This window comes from Emydura macquarii, unplaced genomic scaffold (genome assembly GCF_026122565.2).
Source record: "Emydura macquarii macquarii isolate MOO-44397 ecotype Brisbane River unplaced genomic scaffold, CSIRO-AGI_Emac_v2 contig_2292, whole genome shotgun sequence".
NCBI lineage: Eukaryota > Metazoa > Chordata > Testudines > Chelidae > Emydura > Emydura macquarii.
Window position 1 is genome coordinate 2,959,663 of NW_027132429.1, and position 19,005 is coordinate 2,978,667.

Genomic DNA, 19,005 nt, shown 5'->3' on the forward strand with positions numbered 1-19,005 from the left:
AGGATTGGGATTATTTCATAGCAACCAGGAGCGACTGGGGCCTTGCCCCAGAGAGCTCAGAGCCAGCCAGGGGGCCGTAACGGGACAGGAGATGCAGCCCCCCCCAAATCCAAGGGGGGGACCCATATCCCAGCCCTCTACCCCCCAACCCCCTCTCACACCATCCCCCAGCCACCTCCCTCTTCAGTTCAGTCTCCCCACCCCAGCCACTTCCTTCTCAGAACGACCCCCCCCCCCCCGCCTTCTCCAGCCTCCCCCCCTCATCTTCACTACCCCTAGTTCAAAACCCCTGGTCTCCCCCTTCCTCATCCTCCCCCCTCCCCCACGCTCCCAGTCCTCCTCCTGCCCCCCAGCTCCGCCCCCACTTCCCTGTGCTCCTCTGTGCCCCCCCCAGCTCATGCTCAGTGCCCCCCGACCCGCCACCTCCGAGCTCAGCGGCCTCGGAGCGGATGCGCAGCTTCCCTCCGCCGCGTTCTCGAACCCGAACGCCGGTAGCGCCGCATTCCATCCGGCGGGGGGGGGGAGGAACCCGGGGACTCTTATTCTGACAGCGGTCGGGCTCTGCTTAGTCATGGTGACTCCCCCCCCCGCCCCCCCCAGCTCCTGCCTGCGCCATGGAGGAGCCGAGCCGGGCCTGGCCGGGACGCGCGGGCGGACGAGCAGGGCAGCGGCCAGGGCCATGGCTGGGTTAGTGACCCCCCGACGAGAGGGGACCCCCTCCCCCGCCCCCCGGGCTCATGGGGATCCCCCAGCCGGGCTCCAGGGCAGGGACCAGCTGCCCCCCCGGGGGAGAACCCCCCCGACCGCCCCCCCGCCTGGGCTGCCCGCCCGGAGTTGCCAGGGACCCCCCCCCCCGTGACCAGGTCTCCGGGCTGGAAGTGGGGCGGGGCGGGGCGGAGACCCCAGAGCGGGGGCGGGGAGCTGGGCCCGGAGACGAATTATTTTGCGGGGCCCATTGAGCGGGGAGCGGCCGACCCCCCCCGGGAGCCGGTGGCGCTTTGTCTCGGGAGCTTTAACCAGCTGTTTGTCCGGGGGGGCCGTGTGGGGCTCTCACGGGGGGGCGTGAATGAAGGTCCCTAGATGGGGGGGGGCTAATCCCGTGCTATTGCCCCCCCCGCAGCCTTTCTTGTTACCTCGCCGCTGGCCCCCCAAGAGCCGATGGGTTCCTCACGGGGGGGCGAGGGGGGGTCCGGCTGCTTTTGTGGTGGGAGGGGGGATTATTCCTGGATTGAAACTCCGCCCCCCCCGTAGGGGAAGGTGGCCAAGGAAATGCCGACGTGTGAGCCCGGCAGGCTGAGCCGGGCGCGGGGGGGGTCACCGATTCGGTGGCTCGGGGGCAGGAGCGAACCCAGCTGCCGGGGCTCACGTGCACGGACCTTGTTTACGAGCCCAGCTGACTAGTCGGGTCCCGGGGGGGCCCGGCCGGGGGGGGCTGGTTAATCTTTTCCATGTCTGGCTGCCTCCCTGAAATTGCAACACGTTGCCTGGGTGGCTCGGCTCCCCGCATCCGGCCCCCGCCCCGGGCCACACGCTCGCCTCCCCCCCCCCCCCACCTCCCCATGCTTCCTCCCCCAGCATCTCCGCCCGGCCTCGGTGGGTGCAGGCTGGGGTGAGTCAGGATTGCTGGGGTCTAGTGGGTCAGAGTGGGGGAGGGACACTGGCAGCCAGGACTCCTGGGTTCTGTTCCTGGCTCTGCCCCTGACTTGGACAAACTCCTCCCCCTCTCTGTGCCTCAGTTTCCCCACCTATAAAATGGGGGTCGTTAGTGAGAGAGAGGTGGGGAACAGGGCTCCACTCAGCCTGCTGCCCCCTGCTGGATGGCATCAGAACCACTCAGCTGTGTCATAGGCCCCTCACTGCTAACACCTAAGGGAAATTTCCCTTTAGCTGAAGCATGAAAGGCCTGGGCCCCTCTCCCTGCTGCTGCCCAGATGTGCCGAGCACCCGTGGGGCACGTGGGATGGCAACAGCCCGAGGTGGGATGTGGCCAGATGCTCCCCTTGCGGGTGAGCCGCGCCGAGCCCCTAGGATGCAGAGACTCGGGGTGGGCAGGGTTCAGGTTCCCACCAGAACTCTGCTGCGGTTTTTCTGCATCAGTCACTTCCCTCCCCTCAGGAGCCGCACTCAAAGCAGGATCTAAGAGACACCAGGCACTCAGCGTGATCTGGTGGGTCCCTCTGGCTTCCTTCCCCAGCTCTGCCACTGGCTGACTGGGTGATGGCCTGTCTCTGTGCCTCAGTTTACCCTCCCACCCCATATCTAAGACTGAGCTCTTTGGGGCAGGAACTTGAGGCCTGGTCTGTGCAGCGCCCGGCACAGGGGGGGCCCTGATCTCCGCTGGGGTCTCCAGGCGCTACCATAATGCACAGACTAGTGGGAGCTGAGATGGGGAAATCCTGCCCCTGCCTCTGGCCTGGGCTTCAAAGAACAACCCGTGTTTGTTTGTTTAAGTGGAGAAGCCGCGTTGCCAATTAGCCCTGGGCAGCTCTGGCGTTTGGGGGCGGGGGGGAGACGCAGAGACCTTGAGAGCAGAAATCATCCTCCAGCGTCAGTGTGCGGGACGCTCAGTCTGTTTGGAGGTGGGTGTTATTTATTAGCTGCCAGCCCCCCAGCTGTGGCCTAGGGTCGTTTATTAGATATATTACGATAGCTCCCAGGCCCCCCAGCCATGGCCTAGGTGCCAGGAGCTGTACATTGTTTATTAGGTATATTAAGGTAGCTCCCAGGCCCCCCAGCTGTGCTCCTGGCCCCCTGGTGCCAGGTGCTGCACAGACGCAGAACAGCGAGACGATCCCTGCCCCAAAGAGCTTCCGATCTGAGTCTAACACAAATGAGATGGAGGCTGGTGTGCTGGGGGGGTGTCCGCTTGTCTGTCTCTTGTTACCTGGATAGCTGCAGCCTCCCCACCCCCAATCCAGCCCCAAACAGCCCTGCATTCGTGCTCAGGGCAGGTCCCCTCCGGGTATTGACTGTGCCAACGTCCGTCTCTCCTCCGCCGCAGCGGGAGGAAGTCAGTCAGGGACTGGCCTCGGGGTCGGTCGTCCAGGGTTTGTGTGTAGAGCCGGCTAGTGGAGAATGAGCCAGGGTCACTTCCCGCGTCCTGCCCAGAGCTGCACGGGGGCCTGGCCGGGCGCAGTGGGGCTTGGCTGAGGGATCGCTGAGAAAAGTGGGGACTGTCTGGGGAGGGAGCGGGTGGCTGGGGGGCAGTGAATCCCCTGCTGTGCCAGGGCCCGGAGCCCCAGGCTCGCCCTGCGGCTGAGCTGCGTCCTCGTTAGCAGCAATTCCTCCTCGATAATGCTTAAATGCACCACTACCAAACCAGCTGGGGGGCCCCCTCCGGCCTGGACCTCTGGGGCTGCGGCTGGCCATGCGGGGTGTTTTCTAGAGCCGGTAGGGTCAGGGCTGCAGCTGCTGATTCCCCAGTGCAGCGAGAGCCCCCCGGTATGGGCCAGGGTGGGAAGTGGGGCTGGGTCCCCCCCAGCTGCTTCCCACACTGGGGGCCCTGGCTGAGTGGGTGGGGCTGGGTCCCGGCTAAGCCCGTCTCTCTCTCCCCCCTGCAGACGTGGCGTTGCGGTGTCCCAGGGCTCAGTAGTGCCCTCCCTGGCGCTGTAGTCCGATCCCCCCAGCTCCGTTGCCCCCTGCGATGCGCCCGCGCCGGCCTCGGTGATGTACGCGCCCGAGTGCAAGGCGGAGGTGACGCCGTCTCACCACGGGCACCGCTCGTTCAGCTACACCCTGGAGGAGCACACCAAGCAGGCCTTCGGCATCATGAACCAGCTGCGCCTCAGCCAGCAGCTGTGCGACGTCACCTTGCGGGTGCGCTATGAGGACGCCCCCCCGGCCGACTTCCAAGCCCACAAGGTGGTGCTGGCCTCCTCCAGCCCCGTCTTCAAGGCCATGTTCACCACGGGGCTGCGGGAGCAGGCCATGGAGGTGGTGCCCATCGAGGGCATCCACCCGCGCGTGATGGAGCGGCTCATCGAGTTCGCCTACACGGCCTCCATCTCGGTGGGCGAGAAGTGCGTGGTGCACGTCATGAACGGCGCCGTCATGTACCAGATCGACAGCGTGGTCAAGGCCTGCTGCGACTTCCTGGTGCAGCAGCTCGACCCCAGCAACGCCATCGGGATCGCCAACTTCGCCGAGCAGATCGGCTGCGTCGAGCTGCACCAGCGGGCCCGCGAGTACATCTACATGAACTTCGGGGAGGTGAGTGCAGGGGGGCTCGATCCACGGCTCGGGGCTGCGCCCCGGCTTTCCAGCGGTTCCTGAGAGGAGCCCCCAGCATGCCAGAGCCCCTCGGGGACCCACTCGCCTTCACAGCCCCTGAGACTGAGCCTCTGGGTCCCGCCCTCCTGCTGCCCCCGGGAGCTCTGAGCCCGACGCCTGGGCAGAGACCTGGCCCCTCTGCAGGGACCAGCAACCCCCGGCATCTGGCTCCTGACCCCAGGCAGACCCTAGAGCAGCGAAGGTCCAGACCTGGTCCAGCCGGCCAAGCCAGGGCTCCCCGGACCAACCGCTGGGGAATGGCTGAGCTGGGTCCAGTCCCTGGGAGAGCTGCTGAGCCCCTCCCCAGGCCAGCCCCCCTCCCAGCCTCCTGTCACCTCCCGGGCCCTCCTGCAGCGCCTGGCCCGGTTCCCTTCCCGTGTGCTGCCTGCCCACGTTCCCCCCTGGTGGGCATTAGCCGGTCGGTCCCTGGGAGTCCTGTTGTCTGGTGGGAGCCGTGGTGGATCAGGTCAGTTTCACCCCCCGCCCCCGTTCCCTGACCCACACCTCAGGCTCCTTCCTCCCATGAATCACAGCCGGGCCGGGCTGTCAGCAGCATGGCACCGAACACGCCCGCCGGGTCACTGGGGGAGGGGCTGCCCCGGGGCCTGAGACTACAGAGGTGTGAGGCTGCGGGGTGGAGCCTGAGCTAAGGGATGTCCCCAAGCCCCGTGGGGGGGGGGTGAGGGGTGCAGGGAGAGGCTCAGAGTTAAAGGTGTCATGGGAACTGGACTCCTACACATGGGGGGGCTCCCAGGTGGCCACTGCAGGCTGGGTGGAAATAAACCCTGGACTCCTCCCCCCATAGTGGGGCTGCCGCAGGGGAGGAGCAGGGGGGGGGCGTTGGGTGCTGTGTGGATGGGGAGGGGCAGCACCCCTGCTACTGGCTCTGGGGAGACACCGAGGCGGCTCCTGGGGTTTGAGAGGCTTCCTCCCTGGGGAGAGGGACCCTGCCTGGCTCATTCCCCAGGACCGGCGTGGGGCGCTGGGGGGCACCGGACCAGCAGGGGGCACGGAATTTAGCAGAGGACGCTGTGGGGCTCTGCCCCAGAGGCCGGTTGCTCTGCAGTGTCTGCCTGGTGGCTGAGCTCCGGGGCCTGATCCTGCTGCTGGGGGTTAGTGGCAGCGAGTGGGTGATTCCTCCCTCCAGGGTCTGGCCCTAGCTGAGTGGCCCCCTCCCCTGGGGCAAGGGGGCTGCAGTGAGGCCTGCTGGGGCAGGGCTGAGTCACTGGAGGGTGGCTGGCAGGAACCTGGGCACGGGAGTCTTACGTCAGCGGGGAGGCGGCTCCTAAGAGGCCCATGTGGCGCGCGAGCAGGACTCTGGTTAGGGCCTGTTCTGCCCCCCGTGGCGGTTGGATCTGTGGGTCCCGGCTGGGTGAATTCCTGTCGGGGGGGGGGGAGGCCGACCCCCTGCCTGTGCACCAGCTGCCTCCATGAGCACATGGGGGGGGGGGGGAGTCACCTCTGTCTGGTTTATCAGGGGTCCCACCCAAGGGGCGAAGGCACATATTGTAGGGTGACGTAGGTGGGGCTGGGGGTGCAGAGCCCGGGCCTGCTGGTGCAGGTGTAAGATCACTCAATGCTGGATTGTTATTGTAGGGCCCGCCCCCAGGCTCTGCTCCCATGCATGGGACTGCAGCTCCTTCTAGTGGCTGCAGCCTGCAAGTGCATTTAGGGCTCTCATTGCCCCCCCCAGGCTCTCTCCTGCCTCCCCCCACTCACTGTCTCTCCCCCTGCCCAGGTGGTCAAGCAGGAGGAGTTCTTCAACCTCTCGCACTGCCAGCTGGTGACGCTGATCAGCCGGGACGAGCTGAACGTGCGCTGCGAGTCCGAGGTCTTCCACGCCTGCATTAACTGGGTGAAGTACGACTGCGAGAGCCGGCGGCTGTACGTGCAGGCGCTGCTGCAGGCCGTGCGCTGCCACGCGCTCACCCCCCACTTCCTGCAGACCCAGCTGCAGAAGTGCGAGATCCTGCAGTCGGACGCGCGCTGCAAGGACTACCTGGCCCAGATCTTCCAGGAGCTCACCCTGCACAAGCCCACCCCGGGCATGTCCACGCGCGCCCCCAAGGTGGGCCAGCTGATCTACACGGCCGGCGGCTACTACCGCCAGTCGCTCAGCTACCTGGAGGCCTACAACCCCTGCGACGGCTCCTGGATCCGGCTGGCCGACCTGCAGGTGCCCCGCAGCGGGCTGGCCGGCTGCGTGGTGGGGGGGCTCTTCTACGCCGTGGGGGGACGGAACAACTCGCCCGACGGCAACATGGACTCCAACGCCATCGACTGCTACAACCCCATGACCAACCAGTGGTCGCCCTGCGCCCCCATGAGCGTGCCCCGCAACCGCATCGGCGTGGGCGTCATCGACGGCCTGATCTACGCCGTGGGCGGCTCACACGGCTGCGTCCATCACAACAGCGTGGAGAGGTGAGGGGGCCGGCCCTGGGCCTAGCTGAGGCTTGGGACCCAGGAATCCTGAGCGCCACGAGCTGGAGCAGGAGCCAGGAGTCCCGGCTGCCGCGGTGAGAGGGCGGCGGGGGTCCCGGCCTAGCCGAAGGCTGGAAGAGGAACAGAGGGGAAGAGACTTGCCCAGGGTTTCCCCTCGGGCCGTGGCATAGGGTCCCTGATTGCCGCCCCATCCCCCTCCACCTCGCACTTGGGGCACAGGGAGCCTTGCCCCGGGGAGCCCCCCCGCCTGCTGGGTCTAGGCCACTCCTCTGCCCCGCCCTGGTGTCTGATGCTGCCTCTGGCCCCCTGCAGGTATGAGCCGGACCGGGACACGTGGCAGCTGGTGGCGCCTATGCTGACGCGCAGGATCGGTGTGGGGGTGGCCGTGCTGAACCGCCTCCTCTACGCTGTGGGCGGCTTTGATGGCACCGAGCGGCTCCGCTCGGCCGAGTGCTACTACCCGGAGCGGGACGAGTGGCGCCCCATTGCCCCCATGCAGACCATCCGCAGCGGAGCCGGTAAGCGACGGGCAGGTGCCCCGTACAGTAAGGTCCTTGCTGCTGGCTGGGCTGGCTCTGGGCAGCTGTCCCGTCCCGCCCCGGGGGATGAGTCGGGAGCGCGGTGCCCCTGCCCACTCAGTCCTGGCGGCTCTGGGTCGGCTCATGGAGACCCTGGCGCTGCAGGCAGACGGGCACTGACCGGCAGCAGCCGCGGGGGCCTGGCAGCCGTTGGAAGGGTTCCCCCGGGCGTGGCAGCCGTGCTGTGGGGTGGGGTCCCCATTTCCAGGGTGCTCAGGGAGCTGAGCACAGGAAGAGGGGTGTGGGTCCCTGCCCCCCGTGATGGGCTGGGATCAATGCATGCTGCCCCCACACAGGTGTCTGTGCCCTCAACAACTGCGTCTACGCCATGGGGGGCTATGACGGCACAGACCAGCTGAACAGCACCGAGCGCTACGATGTGGAGACGGACAGCTGGGCCGCGGCCGCCCCCATGAGGCACCGGCGCAGCGCGCTGGGCGTCACCGTGCACCAGGGCAAGATCTACGTGCTGGGTGAGTGCCGGGGGACAACTTCCCCTGCCCCTCGCGCCAGCTGTTCCAGCTGCAGGGCTGACCCCTGTGGCTGGCGTGGGGGATGGGGGGGCCCTGCCCTGCCCTGCCCTGCCCTGCCAGGCAGCATGAGACCAGCCACTCTCTCCTCTCGGCTGCAGGCGGCTACGACGGTCACACCTTCCTGGACAGCGTGGAGTGCTACGACCCCGCCACCGACACGTGGACCGAGGTGACGCACATGACGTCCGGCCGCAGCGGGGTGGGCGTGGCCATCACCATGGAGCCGTGCCGCAAGCAGCTCGACCCGCACGCCTGTGACTGCTAGCGCCGCCCTGGCTGGGCGGGGTGGCCGAGTCAGTGTTAACCAGCCGTGCCTGGGAGCCCCCCTTCTGCCAGGGGGCCGGAGCTGGTTTTCCAAGTGCCAAGGGGGCAGGGGAGTCCTGCCTCCATTCCAGCACCGCCTCCCCCTCCCCCCGCAGCACGGCATGACTGGCTCCCAGTCTGCCCTTTCATGCGGAGATGGGAAGGGGTGGGGGGGGTCTTTCCCAGCCTCCTCTTGACTCCCTCAGCCTCGCTCCCCCCAGCAGGACACTGGGGGCCCAGCAGCCGGCCAAGGGGCAGGAGATCCCTACACTGCGGAGCCTCTCCTGTGACCCGCCTAGCCCCATGCCCTGGGTCCCTGCCCTGCCGGGCTCAGGGGGAGGCTCGGACAGTCAGCTCTGGCTGCCACGGCAGTTGTCACAGGCCCCAGTGTCCCCTGGCTAGCAGCCTGGGCTTCCCCTACTGGAAGGGGGAATGCCCCCCCCCAGCGTTCACCTAAGCCAGGGGGTCGGGCTGTGCTGCAGGGCAGGCGGCCGCGGGCTGAACTGGGCAGAGCAGGCCTGGCACGGTGACAGGCTGGAGGATTGGCAGCAGTTCCTGAACAGCCGCGTGCGTTACGGCGCCTGGTGTCTCTGCTTACGACTCACGCTGCCGCCCGGCCGCAGGGAGACTGCTTTTAACGATCTGATTTCAAACGCTGATTTATTGTTACAGGAATAAAAAATCCCTTTGTGATTAGCATCTGGGTCAGTCGCTAGCCAGCTGGTAAAGCCAGCCGTGCCGCGCCCATGGCCAGCTCATCACCAGGCTGGGGGCCGGGGTCACCAGGCCGTGTCCACCAGGCTCCACAGATAGTCGCTGATGAAGCACTTGGAGTGCTGGCTGCCGTCGATGGCGATGGGCTGAGCAATGGCAGGGCCATGATGGACTGGGGAGCCGCGGTTCAGGAAAATGACAGACGTGGCTTCTAGCCAGACAGGCCCCCGCCCCCGCCCGCCTGAAAGGATACTGCCTTTGATCTGCGGCGGCTCACACTCGTAGTCCCAGTCGATCCGGCTGATCTTGTAGTAGAGCTGAGCCACGTACCTGTGGAATGCAGCCTGTCAGTGCCTGGGCTGCCCTTGGGACACCGCTGATTGTTTACACAGGCTGGATCCCGTTTGTGTGGGTCTCAGCCCAGCAACCGGGGGGGAGGAACCAGCCCTATAGCAACATGGCAGGGGAAGCCAAGCCTGCGTGGAGGGACCCCCAAGGCCTGCCCCCCCCAACTCAGCGAGCAGAGTCTGAGCAAGGGGTACCACTTCCCAGCCAGAGGATGGGAGCCCCCGTTAGCCCGTAGCAGTGGCCCCTCCCTCCCCCCCCCGGACTCACGCTGCAGAAGTGATCACGCTACTGTCGTCCTCCACGTCATCCTCCACGCGCCCGATCTCGGCCCTCAGTTCCTCCAGCTCTCTCCTCGCGGCGGTGCGGAAGGGAGTGAAGGAGCCTTGTCTCTAACAGGTTACTCTCCCCGCCCCCAAGCCAGCTGGCGTTCTGTGCGCCAGGCTAATCCCAGTGCCCCAGAGAAACTATCCCAGCCCATGGCCTGCTGCCACCCTGACCTTCTCTGCAGGGTGGGCTGGACCTGCAGCGCGCCGTGTGGCTTAGCTACAGGCAGCAGCTAACCAGGCCAGCGTGCCAGGCTCCCACGCAAGGAAGGATATGTGCTGCCAGCCCTCAGCCTGGTGTCCTCGTCGCTGGCTCTCCGCAGCGCCTCTTCCAGCGCCTGCACCTTCTGGAGGCTTTTCTGCATCTCCTCTTCCCTGTCGAGGAGTTCCTGAGCCACCTTCTCCTCCGTAGCTAGCAGATCTGCAGGGGGGGAGAGGCAGCCTTCACAGCCAACAGCGATGCTACGTGCCCTCCTCTGACCCAGCGGCTGGGCTGATGAGCCCGGGAGACCCTTGCAGAGAGACCCCAGCCAATCAACACTGCTCCCTGCAGCCCTGCGCTGCGCCCTGCCCGGAGGAGCTGCGAGGAGCTGAGCGGCCTTGAGGCATGCAGGACTGGGGCAGCTCAGGAGCAGCCAGCTCTAACCTTACCGGGGGGCTAGCTAGCCTGGCCTGGATGCACCCCCCACTCTGGTGAGAGGGCAGTGTGTGGGGATGGGGGGAGCCTGAGTTAACTCTGCAGCCAGGACAGAGCCTACAAACCACTGGGCTCCCAGGGAACAAGGAGGCAGCCTCTACCTTTAACCAGCTGTGCTGTGGTCAGCTGCGTATCCAGGAGCTTGTCAAACATCTTCTCCTGTTTGTCCAGGCTTCTCTTCAGCAGGTTCCCGGCTCCGCCTGCCGCCAGCACCTTCAGCAGCTCCTTGCTAACCTCCTCCATCTCCTGCATTTGTTCGTTCAGCATGGCTGGCATCGGTCGCTCCCCAGCGTCAGAGGCACTGAGGCAAAAGCGCAGGGGGTGAGAGACACGGTGGCCTCCCTGCCCCTCACACACCACCGAGTCCTTTACGCACAGTGCCCTCTGGCCCCCTCAGGCCTGAGCCACCACCCCACACTCATTTTAAAGGGCTCCTCTTCACACACCCCCGATGAACCACGGGCGGTATCGTTCTCACGTTGGCTAGCAAAGCAGCTCCTGTTAGGCAGAAAAGGCATTCACGGCTTCACTGCTGCAGGGCCACAGCACGCAACCTGGCCGCAGCATCTCCTGCCAAGGGGCTCGCCAGCGCTGTAATGACTCACACGGGGGTCTTCACTGCCAGGGGACCGCGGGTTATCGTGTGAGAACACACTCGGGGTCAGGGCTGCCAGCCAGCCAGCCCAGTGGCCTACCTCTGACAGCGGCTGGTGCTAGATGCTTGAGCAGGAACGAACAGTGCATGGCCGTCAGAGGTTTAGGGCCACCTGAGCACGGGGCTGCCTGCGTCCCTCACCCTGGCTAACAGGAATTTAGCTAATACCTTTTTGAACTCGCTTCTACTTTTGGCCTTCACACCATCCTGTGGCCATGAGTTCCACAGGTCGCCGGGGTGAAGTATTGCCCGGGGCTGGTTTTACAACGGCTGTCTGAGTTTCACTGGGTGACCCCTAGTCCTTGAGGGGTAAATAACAGAGCCGCCGTCTGGCTGCACACCAGCCTGATGTTACAGATCCCCCCCAGCGCCGCTTTGCCAGGCTGAGCAGCCCGGCACGTTGATCGCCCCGCGCACGGAAGCTGCCCCACACCCGCCAGCAGCTCTTGTCCGGCTCGCTGCTTTGCCCAAGCCTTCTTTTTTGAGCGGGTGCTCGGCGCTGCAGGCAGGGTGGCGCTGTGGCTGTGGCCGGGCCCTGCCTCGCACGGCGGCGTCAGGGTGTGTCTGGCTCATCGCGCCTTTGCCTACCGCAGCCGAACCGGCCCCGGCCCCCGCCCGACCCACGGCCCCGCCCCGGGGGAGGGGCACGACCCCCGCGTCGGTTACCGGGGGGGGAGGGGCGGGCCCCGCGCTCACCTGCACCTCGCGCCGCCGCTCAGCTCCGTTGCTGCTGTTCCCCGCCCCCCCCCCTCCCTTCTGCTGAGGAGAGGCGGGACTTAGTCTCCCGCCCCGCCTCCTATCAACTCGCCATTGGCCTCCGCGGCCGCCGCTCGCCACGGATTGGCCGCTCGCTTCGCCCAATCGGAGCCCGCCTGGCCGGCGCGCGCCGCTTTTCAAAAAAAAAAAAAAAAAAAAGCCGGGAAGTTGGCGGCTGCGCGCACGCGCAGTAAGGGGGGACTCCTAGCCTGGCCCCCCTCCGCGCCGGCAGCTTCCTGTTCTACCCCCCCCCCCTCCAACGCCCCGCAGGCGGCTGTTCTCACGCCGCGCTGCCACCAGGTGGCGGCAGAGAACAGGGCGCAGCGCGGGCCCTGCTGCGGGGGGTGGGGCTGTGCAAGAGCCACGTGGCCTAGCCCTGCATGGGGGTGGGAGGGGCCTTCTATGCGGCCACGTGGTGGCCCCGCCCGTACGCCAGGGGCGGGGCACATGGCGGCTGGGGGGGGGGGGCCATCCAGGATGCCCCCAGGGCTGGAGTGAGGTCCTCACAGTGACCCCCCCCAGGCTGCTCCTCCGTCCCCAACATCCCTCGTGGGCTCAGGCCAGGGGGCGGCTGCCCCTTCCCCAGTCCCGGCGTGGGGGGTCCCGGCCCCCTCGGGGGCAGCGTTGCCGGGATCGTGTCCCGAAAAGCCCCAGCTCCGGGAGGCACGGGGAGGGGGGCGAGTCCAGCCCCGACGGCGTGGGGGCGAAAGAAGCCTCAGACGGGCTCCTTGGCCCCCCTCCCCCAAGCAGGCGGCGAATGAAAAGACCCCGCCCGGGCCCAGGCAGCCCCCCCCCCCCACCGGCACAGCCACCCAGGGGCAAACAGCTGCCCCCCCCCGCCCACCCCACAGGGCACGGAGCGGGCACCAGGCACCCGCCAGCACGAGGGGGCCCCTGGGCTTTGTGCCCCCCGGCCAGCTGTGGGTGCAGGGTGGCTGCTGCACAGAACCTGGGGGGGCGGGTCTCGGTAAGAGAGGTGACCCTGCAACCGTGGATGCCTCCCCCCCCGCCCCCCGCGACTGCCCCAGGCCCGGAGCACCCCCACATGTACCTGGGTCACCCCCTGCCCCAAGACGTGGCCGGACCTTTCCAGAACCAGCCCTGGGGGCCCAGGCACCGCCCGCTCGCTCCCCGGCAGATGCCCCGGTGCCTGCCCCCCCCCCCCCCGCCATCCTCGGCTGCTCCCCCCCGAGCCCAGCGCCCCGCGTGCAGGCCAGAGGCAGGGTCGCTTCCTCCTGGTTTTATTGTGAGTTCCGCAGCTGACGCCGGTAAAGGCCGAGAACCACCACACGGACACGGCGAACATGTTACACCGGCGACATAGGCGGGGCAGAGGGGCCGGGGGGGGGGGGCAGAGGGGAGCTCAGACCCTGGGGAGAGGGCTCAGCCCCCCCCCCCGACCCTCTCGCCCACACGGGGGGGGGGGTGTCATTTACAGCCGCTATTCACAGTATATACAGAACAGACCCGACCCGACCGACGCACGGAACCGACCCGCGTACAAAAATAAAGGCTCTGGGGGGGGGGGGGGGGGGGGGCACCGGAGAGGCGGGCACCGCCCCCACTGCACCCGGGCGGGAGGAAACAGAACTCAATTGCTACAGTACAGTGCTCAGACATGGCCCCGTCCCCGGGAGGGGCCAGGGCAGGGTGTGCCCCCCCGCCCCCCCCGCCCCCCAGGCGCTGGCTGGCAGGCGGCCCACGCCCGCCCGAGACCCACTGCCAGTGGCCCGCCAGGTGGGTTGGCCCTGCCCATTTGCTCATCCTGCCCCCCCCCCCCCCCCCGAGGCACCTGGTGACGAGCCCCCCCCCCCCCCCCCGCCCAGGGGGATGAGCCATGGGGGGGAAACGACACCCCCTCAAAGTGCTTTGGTTCGAAAGCTCGAAGCAGTTGGGGGGGGCACCTCGCTCATTATTGCTTCACTCCTAGTGGGGGGGGGGCACAGCTGGGGGCAGCAGGCTGGTACCTGCCAGCCCCAGCTTGCTTCCATCTCCCGCACAGGGGCTGGGGCTTTCTGCCGCTCACCCCCCCCTTGGGGAGGCCTCGTTTGCCACAAAACTGCCCCTTCCCCACCCTATGGGGAGATGCCAGGGTCTCAAAAGCTTGGTTGGCGGGGGGGCGGGGGGGGGGGGTCAGAGTCATTGCACTGGGCATAGTGGCAGGGGGGCAAACTGAGCAGCCCAGCCTGGGAACCCTGCCCCCCAGGGAAGGCAGCAGCTAGCGGGCCCAGATCCCACAGCCATAAGGGTCCATTTGCTGGGGCGGGGGGGGGGGAGGGTGTCCCACGGCTGCACTAGCCCAGCTGGCCCTGGAGAGCTGTGCGGCAACGCTGCCTGCCAGGCTGGCTCTGGGCCCAGCGTGGTTCCCCAGAGCCACTCTGACCCCACCGGCCAGGCCAGAGCACCCACACCATGAAGCCGCTGCCGGCTCCCAGCCCCTTGGGTTTGGTCACCAGCTGGCTCCTGTCGCCTGTGTTCCCGCCAGCGCTGGGAGCCCGCGGCGGGGGTTAAAGCCCTGGGGAGCTGGGCGCTCCGGCCCTGCTCCTGCCTGGCGGCGTTTGCTGCAGAGCTGCCCGCTGGCCTTGTTCCCCTTCGCGACAGGGAAACGGATGCCGCCCGCTTCCCTCTGAAGCTCCCATTGCCCAGGGGTTGAGCGCCTAGCGCCACGCGGGAGCTCCACAGGATGCTCCGGGGCCCAGCTACCCCTGAACAGGGCTTCAGCACCTTTGCTTGTCCCCTGGGCGCCTGCCTACGGTGTCGGTGCCCGAGGCCCCTGGGCTGCCACCTTGTGGGGGGCAAACGTCCAAGCGGAGCGAAGCAGAGCGAAGCGGGGGAGCTCAGGGAGTGGGGTGGGGGGGGGCGAGCAGCTGGCTGGGCCCAGGGATGCGAACGTATTGCCGTATTTGTGCAAAATGAAGAGAGGAAGACGTAGCCGGCTGGACGCTCAGAGCGCGCTTGCTGTGGGGGGGCTTGGATTAGCATCAGCATCGTGTCCTCCCTTTGTAAGTGAACCCCCCCTCCATCCTCCCGGGGGAGTTATGGCGTCAGTGGGGGAGGGGAAAGGGGGGGACGGGAGGGGAACGAGCCCCCCAGTGAAGGGAGAAAAAAAATCCGATTACAGAAAAATAAAACAATTTCTCTCCCCTCCCCCCACAACTCTCCAAAAATAATAATTAATTTACAATAAATTACCAGGTGCTTTAAAAAAACCCAGAACCCACAAACATCCCCTCCCCCCACACAAATAAATTAAAAGAATAATAACCACTGTCATCCTGCGCTCCGCACGGAGCCGCTGGCAGCCCTGGCGCAGACACCTCGGCCAGCCCGGCCTCGCAGTGGGCCGGGGTGCTTGCTCCAGGCCGGTCCGTAGGGTGGGGGGCGCAGGGTCAGACCCCCCTGGCACTCCCCTTCGGCGCTGCGCTCATTCCTGATTGTTTACAAAAATATATCTATAAATGGCTTTGGGTGAGGAAAGATCCGGATGGAAAGCGTAAAGCGACCCACGGCGCCGGCCCCGCCCGTCCGCCCGAAATAAAAAATCCTCCGAACAAATCAGTAAAAAAACCAGCAGCCCCCGAACAAATAGAACAGAAAGTTCCCGGAGTGTTTTGAGCTCCTGCTATGGCGGCGTCTACAGTTGCTGTCTGTGTGCGTGCGGGGTGTGTGCGCATGTAGGGTGTGTGTGCGTGTGGGGTGTGTGTGCACTGTGGGTGTTTTTCCCTTTTTGGTGGTTTGTTTTTGAAAAGTTTTGGTTTTTTTTTCCTTTTTCGTTTTTGTAAAAAATACAATAAAAATCCCCCCAAAGAAACCAAATGAAAATAAAACTCAGTTTTTTTGTTGGCTCCCCTCCTCCCCCCCAAAAAATCCAGGGCGGGGGGTGCGTGTGTGTGGTTTTAGTTTTGTTTTCCGCCGGGCGGCCGAGCAGGAGCCCAGAGTCACGGGGCCCCAGAGGCTGTGTTGTGTGCCAGTCCGTTCTGCCCGCCCTCTTCCTCCTCCGCCAGGCACGGGCAGGGCGGCTGCTCCTCTGCGGTGTAGAAGCTGTTGTCCTCCTGGCCCGGGCTGCTCTGGTCCCGGTCCGACTGATCCGACTCCTCGCCCTCCTCCTCCAGCGTCAGTTCGAACTGGAATTTCTCCAGGCAGGCCTCCTCGTCCTTGTCGGCATCGTCCGGAGGCGGGGAGGGGCTCTGGGGGATCATGCTATGGTACCAGTCCCGGTTGTCCTCTAGGGTGTCCAGGATCTCCTGGGCATCGGGGTGCACCAGGTCAGCCCACGTCTCCCACAGCGGGTGAACGATGTAGTCAATGAACCCCACCTGCAAGGCAGAGCCGGGGAGGAGAGAACTGGAGCAGGTGGGATCTGGGCAGCGCCCGGCACGACCGGGCCCTGATCTCGGCCCCCAGCACAATGGGATGCAGGTTAGAGCCCAGGTGCTACCATCAGGCGGGTAAGAACAGGGCAGAGGGCTGTGGGCCAGAGGACCTGGAGGCCTGGGCTGTGGCAGGGACTCAGACAGCGGCCTACGAGTGAGTGAGTGGAGGGAGGTGGGTGCCCATGGGAATCCCCCCCGCGCTGGCCCCACACACCTGGCCAGGGCCATTCAGGGTCTGGGCGCCGGGACCCCAACAAGCTGAGCAGTTGCTGGAGCAGGTGGGAACGGATCAGGACCAGGTGGGTGGGCAGGGCGGTCCCCTCCCGGGCCCGGCAGCCTAGCTCCCACCCAGCGCTAGGCTTGGAGCGGAGCAGCGGCCAGCCCGGCTCTCGGCGCACCTGGGATTTCTCCACGGAGGCCGTGTGCTTGTCGCACATGGGGCTGATCTCCATGCCCCGCTCCCGCTCCTTGTCGCCCTGCCGGAAGAACTCCTCCATGATGCGGTCGGTCCACTGGCGGTACAGCTCCAGCGGCTTGGTGGGGTTGCTGAGGTCGGCGCAGTGCACCATGTTGCGCAGGACCTGGGGGGGGGAGAAGGAATGACGGGGGCTGGGCCAGGCTGGGCGGCTCGTTTGCCTGCTTGGTCTAGGGGGCTGGGGGGCCTCCATCTCCCCACCCCCTGCCTGGGTCCTGTGCACCACTATCCCTCTCCGTCCCCCCCGCCTGGGCCCCGTCTGCCAGGGTCCTGCTCCCCCCCACACCTGGGTCCCCCCACACACACCTGGGTCCTGCTCCCCCCCACACCTGGGTCCCCCCCCACACCTGGGTCCTGCTCCCCCCCACACCTGGGTCCCCCCCCCCACACCTGGGTCCTGCTCCCCCCACACCTGGGTCCCCCCCCACACCTGGGTCCTGCTCCCCCCCCACACCTGGGTCCCTCCCCCCACACCTGGGTCCTGCTCCCCCCCACACCTGGGTCCCCCCCCCACACCTGGGTCCTGTCCCTCCCCCACACCTGGGTCCTGTCCCCCCACACCTGGGTCCCCCCCCCACACCTGGGTCCCTCCCCCCACACCTGGGTCCTGCTCCCCCCCACACCTGGGCCCCCCCCCACACCTGGGTCCCCCCCCCCACACCTGGGTCCTGTCCGTGTAGTTGTCCAGCAGCAGCACCCCGGAGCTTGTCACTTTCTTGGTCTCCACCATGGTCTTGAGATCGGCCAAGAGGCTCATGTGCTTGGACATGTCGGTGGCCAGGACCTGGGGGGCGGGAGCCAGAATGTCACGCGGGGGGTGGGGGGGACACACCCTGAACCCAGGAGTCCGAGGACAATGCCCCTCGCTCCAGGCCTCCCCCACAGCCCCAGAGGGCTGATCCCAGGCCCCTCCCCCTCCGGAGCTGGGGACTGCCCAGACTCTGTCCCCAGCCTGACCCTCCTTCCTGCCTCTCAGCCCCTGCAGCTGGCACAGGTGCAGCCGCCCACTCTGCTCCCCCGGCAGCAGGATTCGATCCCAGCCCTTGCTCCTCGGGCGCCAGCCAGGGCCCTTGGCTGAGCTGCCTGGGGGCAGGGGGCAGCAAGGGCTCGGCTCCCCCCAGCAGGGCCTGGCTCACCATGTCGATGACCATCTTGCGCAGCGTCTGGCGCTGGCGCTTGCTGAGGTTCTGGAAGATGTCGCAATTCTCCTCCTGCAGCAGCTTGAAGCCCACGGCCAGGTGGTGGTTCTCCAGCACCGACTCGTCGTTGTACATCAGGGCCAGCTCCGAGTCTGCGGGACAGCAGGGTGGTCAGGGGGTGCCGGGGATAAGGCCTCCAGCCGCCCCGGTTCCTGCCTCCCTCGTGGCTCCACGGCGCGTGCTCCCGGCCGTGGGGGGTCAGTCTGTGTCAGGGGAGCTGCGAGCCTGAGCTCGGACCAGGCGCGGCGCAGAAGAGCGGGGAGATCCCTGCTCTCGGCCGGGCTGGCGTGCAAGGGAGAGTGCAGGGCTGGGGGGGGCATGCACGCAGGTGTGTGCGTGTCATAGTGCATGGCCGTGTGCGCAGGAGTGCATGTGTGCGGACTGCAGGCGCGTCCGTGTCCCAGTGCACAGCTACGTGTGTGCAAGAGTGCACGCGCATGCGCTGCAGGTGTGTGCATGTCTCAGTGCACACGTGTGCGCGCTGCAGGCGTGCCGTGGTTCATGCATGTGGACTGCAGGCGTGGCTGTGTCCCGGTGCACGACCGTGCGTGTGCTGGAGCAGGTAGAGAACAATCAGATCTTTCCCGCCCCAGTGGCTCCGGGTTGCCGGGCAGAGCGTGCCAAGACCCCCAGGACCTCGCCCTGTGCGTGGCATCGCGGGGCACTCACTGGTGTTGATCAGGAACTGGTTGGAGACACCCGGGTGATCCACGTCATGGATGGCGGCTGCGAACAGGGCGGCCAGGATCTCCAGGTCGGTGAAGACGGCCTGCCAAGGGCACATGCAGGGCGCTGAGGCTGGGCCCAACTCAGCCCCGGCCCGCCTGGCTAACAGACAGGGGCAGGACAGTCAGCGCCCCGCCCACGGGTGGACAGTGCCAGGCAGCGCCAGACGCCAGGAGACCTGGCTGCCAGCCCCAGGCTGGTCCCCTCAGGCCTGCTCCCAGCCACGGCATCGGCCCAGCCGGGAGTTGTGCGGGCCTGGCTCTGAAGGGAAGCTGCAGAGACTTTCCTAGATTGGCCGGGGGGTCAGCTCAGGGGCCCATCACCCAGGTATCCTGCCTCTGAGTGGGACCCATGCCAGCCGCTGCCAAGGACGGTGGCAGAACCCTGTAGCGATGGCAGAAACTGGCCCAGGGCGGGCAGACAGACAGATGACGAGGGCTGCGGGGACAGATGCACAGACAACTTTCCAGCCCCAGCGCCCGCTCATCCAAGTTCATTTCAATCCCGTTTCAGTCCCTCCCCCGGTGATCAGGGGCTGTTTGGATCCCCGGAACGTCCCGTCATTATGGGGGAGCAAGACCTGGCCCCGGGACCCCCCCGCCCCCGCTCAG

The 19,005-nt window shown here is 66.7% G+C and overlaps 3 protein-coding genes across 5 annotated transcripts in view; 1 reads left to right on the forward strand and 2 right to left on the reverse strand.

Moving 5' to 3' along the window:
• Positions 1-605: 605 nt before the first annotated feature.
• KEAP1 (kelch like ECH associated protein 1) lies at positions 606-8,821 on the forward strand. The gene is made up of 6 exons (XM_067560604.1): positions 606-687; positions 3,561-4,209; positions 6,008-6,693; positions 7,027-7,232; positions 7,589-7,765; positions 7,924-8,821. The coding sequence occupies exons 2-6, from the start codon at positions 3,667-3,669 to the stop codon at positions 8,088-8,090; spliced, it is 1,779 nt and encodes a 592-aa protein (XP_067416705.1). The 5' UTR covers positions 606-687; positions 3,561-3,666; the 3' UTR covers positions 8,091-8,821.
• Positions 8,772-11,610, reverse strand: SPC24 (SPC24 component of NDC80 kinetochore complex). Of its 2 annotated transcripts, XM_067560608.1 has the most exons (7): positions 11,562-11,596; positions 11,034-11,166; positions 10,312-10,511; positions 9,790-9,934; positions 9,458-9,550; positions 9,096-9,172; positions 8,772-9,014 (listed from the first exon to the last, which is right to left on the reverse strand). In XM_067560608.1, the coding sequence occupies exons 3-7, from the start codon at positions 10,484-10,486 to the stop codon at positions 8,908-8,910; spliced, it is 597 nt and encodes a 198-aa protein (XP_067416709.1). In that variant the 5' UTR covers positions 10,487-10,511; positions 11,034-11,166; positions 11,562-11,596; the 3' UTR covers positions 8,772-8,907. The 2 variants fall into 2 exon arrangements, with proteins under 2 accessions (XP_067416709.1, XP_067416708.1); XM_067560607.1 differs by lacking the exon at positions 11,034-11,166 and having other exon boundaries at positions 11,562-11,610.
• Positions 11,611-14,074: 2,464 nt separating this feature from the next.
• Positions 14,075-19,005, reverse strand: part of PDE4A (phosphodiesterase 4A) — an 87,821-nt gene continuing 82,890 nt past the window's right edge. For both annotated transcript variants that reach the window (XM_067560598.1, XM_067560599.1), the window contains 5 exons: positions 18,338-18,437; positions 17,606-17,760; positions 17,131-17,253; positions 16,393-16,575; positions 14,075-15,937 (listed from right to left, as the gene is read on the reverse strand). In XM_067560598.1, coding sequence (XP_067416699.1) covers positions 15,560-15,937; positions 16,393-16,575; positions 17,131-17,253; positions 17,606-17,760; positions 18,338-18,437 — 939 coding nt within the window. In that variant the 3' untranslated portion in view covers positions 14,075-15,559. The remainder of the gene's footprint in view (positions 15,938-16,392; positions 16,576-17,130; positions 17,254-17,605; positions 17,761-18,337; positions 18,438-19,005) is intronic.

Bases quoted from the DNA above. Each gene is read 5' to 3' on its own strand.
- KEAP1 (XM_067560604.1), top strand. From the start codon at position 3,667: ATGTACGCGCCCGAGTGCAAGGCGGAGGTGACGCCGTCTCACCACGGG. The intron at 4,210-6,007 runs GTGAGTGCAGGG...CCCCCTGCCCAG, and splicing joins TCTACATGAACTTCGGGGAG to GTGGTCAAGCAGGAGGAGTT. The intron at 7,233-7,588 runs GTAAGCGACGGG...GCCCCCACACAG, and splicing joins GACCATCCGCAGCGGAGCCG to GTGTCTGTGCCCTCAACAAC.
- SPC24 (XM_067560607.1), bottom strand. From the start codon at position 10,486: ATGCCAGCCATGCTGAACGAACAAATGCAGGAGATGGAGGAGGTTAGC. The intron at 9,935-10,311 runs GTAGAGGCTGCC...CCCCCCCTGCAG, and splicing joins CACAGCACAGCTGGTTAAAG to ATCTGCTAGCTACGGAGGAG. The intron at 9,015-9,095 runs GTATCCTTTCAG...GCGGCTCCCCAG, and splicing joins GCCGCCGCAGATCAAAGGCA to TCCATCATGGCCCTGCCATT.